We start from the raw sequence: 5,000 nt of genomic DNA, 5'->3' as shown, positions 1-5,000 counted from the left end.
ATAAAATATTCAGCTTGATAGTGAGGAGGTGAGTGCAAAAACCATAGAAACACGTTGGAATTAATGTGAAAAGTATTAACATACAATCCTCTTTCCTTTGCCTGTGTCCTCCCCGCCTCACTATTAAGCTGAATTTTAATATATCGCAAAAGGCCTTTTGGAGAAGACCGTGCTGTTGAATGCGGTCCGCTAGACTGACTATCCAAAAGAGTATGATAAAACTAATTACTCTTCCGCTCGTATTGTTAGCACAGCACACCAAAAGTTAAAATTGACGAAGCAAATTATAAGGGTTGTCAAATTGAATGATGTACCTGTCTTGTAATGCAAAAACAACGCTTTAACCATTGTTTATTACATCCATTTAGAAAACACTGCTGATCCTTTCAATCTGATTGGATCTCAGCAGTGCGATTTATTCCCAAATCGCACTATTTTTTGCTCTAAATCGCACCATTTCCCCAGCCAATGAGAAAGGAACACTAAAACAAAACTGCCAACCAGATTTCAAGGCTTTTTTAAGGTAGCCAATCACATTGCAGGAAAATGAAAGACAAAGAAAACCATTGTGTGACGAATTTTGCAACTTTTGTTCCCAACTGGATCAACGAAATGTTGGTACTGACTATAGTCCTGTATTTTAGCTATAATTAATGATTGTATGATTTCTAAATGAATGCAATAAAGTGGTAATTGAACTTCGCGTCGTGCAATTTTGGTCTGAAATCATACTTGTGATTTGAAAACACACGTATGATTTCAGATTAAATTGCACTCCACTCAGTTCAATTACCATTACAAAGAAACCTCAAAACAAGACTTCCTATATTCATGCGTGATCATTGCTCAATCCAAATAACATACAGTAGTTCAACCGTCTCTTAGATTTGTTGCATTTGAACTAATCTCAAAAACGGCAAAAAAAAGTTCTCTGGCTAAGAATATCAAAAGACACAATTTTTAGACGACCTGAACTGCAGTTTTCATCCTGACTGCGGCCACTCTTTTTCAAGTTAAGTTCTGCATTCAAATTTCTGGCTTATGAATAATTGATCATTGTAGTACCTTTTTCATGCCATCTCCGTCATGACATGTGTCCGACTTAAATTACGTTCTATTTACAGTAGTTTTCTGCTGACAGCCCCATCTGGGGCTCGGATGATTATACTTAATACCTTTCATGTATTTCTCACATTACTCGCTTGGGTGGTTGGTTGGTTGCATCTCTGATATGCCGTAAATTAAAGTGACTGCGTGATGCATGCGCAATGCAGTTAAGACGGGGGTACACCCGAAAGCCGTTTTCACGCCGCTTAAAAGCAGCTTAATGGAAATATCTCGTTCGCGTTTCAAGTAATACAAAAACCTAAGCTCATAACACAAATCAGTGTTTTGGGGTGTTTTGTAAATTTATTGGCGATGTTTAGGTATATTTGGGAGTAGATAGTTTTTCTCAAAAGAGTAATAAAATTTGGAGATAATCTTTTCGGTGTAAGCAAACGAAAGCTTTCCATTTCGCGTAGAGAAGTTAAAAATTGATATATAGACACCCAAACAGTCCCCTGCCATTCTGATGTCCTCTTGGGCTGGGGGCAATTTCGCAACTGTCTGTTAGTGTTCCAAAAATAATTTTCTTTCTTTTATCCCTTCTTTAAAACCTCTTAAAATGCCATTCAAATTCAGGTGTACCCCCACTTTCAAGCAAGCAGCATTCTATTTAACAAACGAAAACTCGAGATCTTTTTCTTCTTCTTCTCAGTCAAGGAAACGGGACTCATTATTGTGTAAACGGAGTGGACAACTTTCATTGCGTTTGTTTATCAATAATAGCAATTTCTAAGTTTAATTGAAAATATTGAATGAAATGTAAACGTAAATGCCCGTAAACGATTAAAATGACAACTTAAAATAGGGGATGAAGGGTTTTGTTCTTTAACCCAGCTGGATTCAGTGTTCAAGGAAAGAAAAACATAAAAAAAAAAAGAAAACTGCGCCGAAAATAAGTTTTGGCTTAAAAAAATTGTTTTAAGATTCATCTACCAACTATGCCACTTTTACTATTGGTTTGTAGATCTTACTCACAGTGACTGCAAACGCTCTGTGAAGTTTTTTCCACCACGGGAAGGTCACCGCTTAAAAGGTCACGTTTTTAGGAATTTCACCATCGACAAATACGCTACACCCTGTGAGCAAGAATGCGTTATGGATCGCAAATGTGTTTCCATCAACATTGGCCCAACAATGGAGGACAAAACTATCTGTGAGCTAAGTGATTCAGATCATTACCAGCACCCCGAAGATCTTGAGTCAAATTCCAGGTGGACATACAGATTCACTGAGGTATGTAAATATTTAACCCTTTCGACAGTGGTAACCATCGATGTCAGCTCTTTTTATCTTTTGTCGTAAAGGTATCCCTCAGTTTTACATGCACATGTCAACATTTTGCGTGCTTATTCCGACTTTTCCAGCTTAGAGCACAAGTTCTTTACACGACAACTAAGCTAGCTAAGATCTACTTGCAATTAGCAATCCTTTAAGCATTTCAATCAACATTTTAAAATCTTAGAATACAAAAGCGACGCGGCATTTTTTTTCTGTTTACTCGCCAAAATTGCAAAGCTAATGGTCGAAACAGTCGTTAATTTTATATTTGTCATACGAAATGATCAGTTTGCCAACTTTCGTGGTAAATTGTTGTTTATGTCTTCAATTGCAAGTTAAGGAAAGCGGAATTTTAAAGTTGCAGTAAAGAAAGTCAGTGAGTGGTCGAAATGCAATAACATGACTCCTGAGTAGAAAATTAATCCGATTTAAGCGACATCTCTTAATATGTTCAGATACCATAATAACATGACATAGCTTACCTATAGCCAACATAACGTTTTTAAGTCACTGACTCTCGCCCTACAACGGAATGTGTGACCATGCCGGCACTGTTTCTGGTGGTCCCTCCTTTATTGCTACCGCAATTGTGGTTATGCGCGAACGGAGGAATTAAGATGCGCGGTAAGATCTTGGTACACAGAGGATTAGAACAGTTTCCGGTCTTGCTAGCAGAGGTCTCTGTTTTCTTTTGCGTTCACTGGGATGACGCAACGCTAAAAGAAAAGAGGCCTCTGCTAACAGGGAATCAGAACAAGTTTGCAACCTGCTCTCTTTTTTTTTTTTGTCTTCTGGTTCATTTTCGTTTCTTTGAAGCTTCTTTTATCCGTTTATATAAACTTCATCGCAGCTTCGTGAAATAGTATTTTAGTCGCACGAAAAGTAGAATTAATAACCACAGCACTTTGCGCTTCAAAAAGAAGTTGAAGTGAACTCGGAAATGATCAACACGCTCTATGATCTATGCCAATGTTACTCTATTCCCTTTTATCTTTCTGGGTTTGATATTTTACTCTAGTAACCCATGTCCTCTTACGGAAATGACTATATACGTTGTACAGTGTCCTCAGAAAGGATGAGTAACATGATAAGTTTTACCAACTTACCTTTTTAAAGCAAACAGATCGCCGCTGCACCTTTTGCAAACGCGAGAAGCAAACATTAAACCCCCTCTTAGTCTCTTGCAACAAAACTGCTTCCTTCTGGATTCAGTTTCAAATTTGGTGGTATGAAAAAACACAAGAACAGATCTTGTTAAATTCAAGTAAAGTCGTATGCGGTTGCTACGTTAGGTCGACTAATGGGCAGGCACTAAATTGCTAAATTCTTGCAGCAAAATAGTATATTTTTTTGCGCTGCTGGGGGGGGGGGGGAAATCTCTTTTTCGGACTTTTCCTTTGCAGCTGCATCAAAAACTCGTCATTCTAAAAGAGATTGCTACTGCTAAAAATTCACTAACAATGTTTTTTCGAAAATGGGCTTTTCTTCTGTAAGGAGTTTCTTTATTTTTTATTTGTTCTATCTCTGTTCTCTTTCTCTTCCGGATGCATTATAACACGTACAACACGCAGAGAAGCGACGTAATCTGCAGATTGTAATCTTGCTTCTGTACCTCATGTTATTCTTGTCGTTTTGTATATTTGTGTTAAACAAATTAAAAAAAAAAAAAACAACGAAAAAATCATTATCTTCCTGCATGATTAAATCAGCTACGATGAGAAAAACTAGGAGTAGCTTCACAAAATGAATAAAACCTTTGCCCCACTTTGGGCGCCATGTTAAAAAACAAACAAACAAAAAAACAGATCGCACTTACTTACGATTCGGAGTCTTCCCAAGGGCAGAGTATATAGTTTCAATCAGACACATGAATCATAGTTCTTGGCGCTTATTAACACCTTCTCAAGAAGTACATGTTTGTTTTATTTCTTTTCTCGAGAGGGGTCCAGTTTGGGGGTCCACGTTTTGTAAGACGTTTTAAAAACCCTCCCTTCAGTAGACCTTTTCACGGTTTCTGACGCCATCTTGTTTTGGGGCAAACGCGGCTTAAATTATAGTAAATGTGTGAGATTTTGGCCGAATTCAAACCTCTATAACTCCGCTGCAAAGAGGCAGAATTTCAAAAGTTTTAAATATTTTTAGTCGTTTTATTAATATCATTCACTCAACGGAAAATTAGATCGTTGCACAAGGCACATTGTTTGAAAACTGGATGTTAGAAATCTTCTCATGTCGCTTCAAATTTCGAGAGAATTTGCCTAATTTTCTTTACAAGGATTTATGCGAATTTACAAATTTCGTTTACGGTCGTTATAACTTGATTCTGATCATCATACTTCACGAAAATATTTTCAAAAGAAGTGATTTTTGAGAGGTATTCTCGCTATCCACAATCGTCAGACTTTAAAGGATTTATAATGGTTCAAATTTGGCAAAATTCCCATACATTCACTGTTACACTAATCTCAGCCGTGTTTGCTTCCCCAACCAATATGGCATCAGAAACTACGAAAAGTTGTATTCCACGCACGAACCGGGTAGTAGCCAAAACGCGGGGCCGGGGCCGGGAAGGGGCCGGGGCCGGGGCTGGGGTCTGGGTGTTTTTTTTTTTTCCA

General features: G+C 37.8%; 1 protein-coding gene across 1 annotated transcript in view; it reads left to right on the top strand.

Annotated features, from left to right (window-relative positions):
- LOC138060001 (uncharacterized) overlaps nt 1-5,000 on the top strand; it is a 37,179-nt gene that overhangs the window by 3,522 nt on the left and 28,657 nt on the right. The window contains exon 2 of the mRNA XM_068905670.1: nt 2,072-2,340. Coding sequence (XP_068761771.1) covers nt 2,203-2,340 — 138 coding nt within the window. The 5' untranslated portion in view covers nt 2,072-2,202. The remainder of the gene's footprint in view (nt 1-2,071; nt 2,341-5,000) is intronic.

This window comes from Montipora capricornis, chromosome 8, assembly GCF_036669925.1.
Source record: "Montipora capricornis isolate CH-2021 chromosome 8, ASM3666992v2, whole genome shotgun sequence".
NCBI lineage: Eukaryota > Metazoa > Cnidaria > Anthozoa > Scleractinia > Acroporidae > Montipora > Montipora capricornis.
The sequence above is the reverse complement of the archived record's forward strand: the minus strand, read 5'-3'. Positions and strand labels throughout refer to the sequence as shown.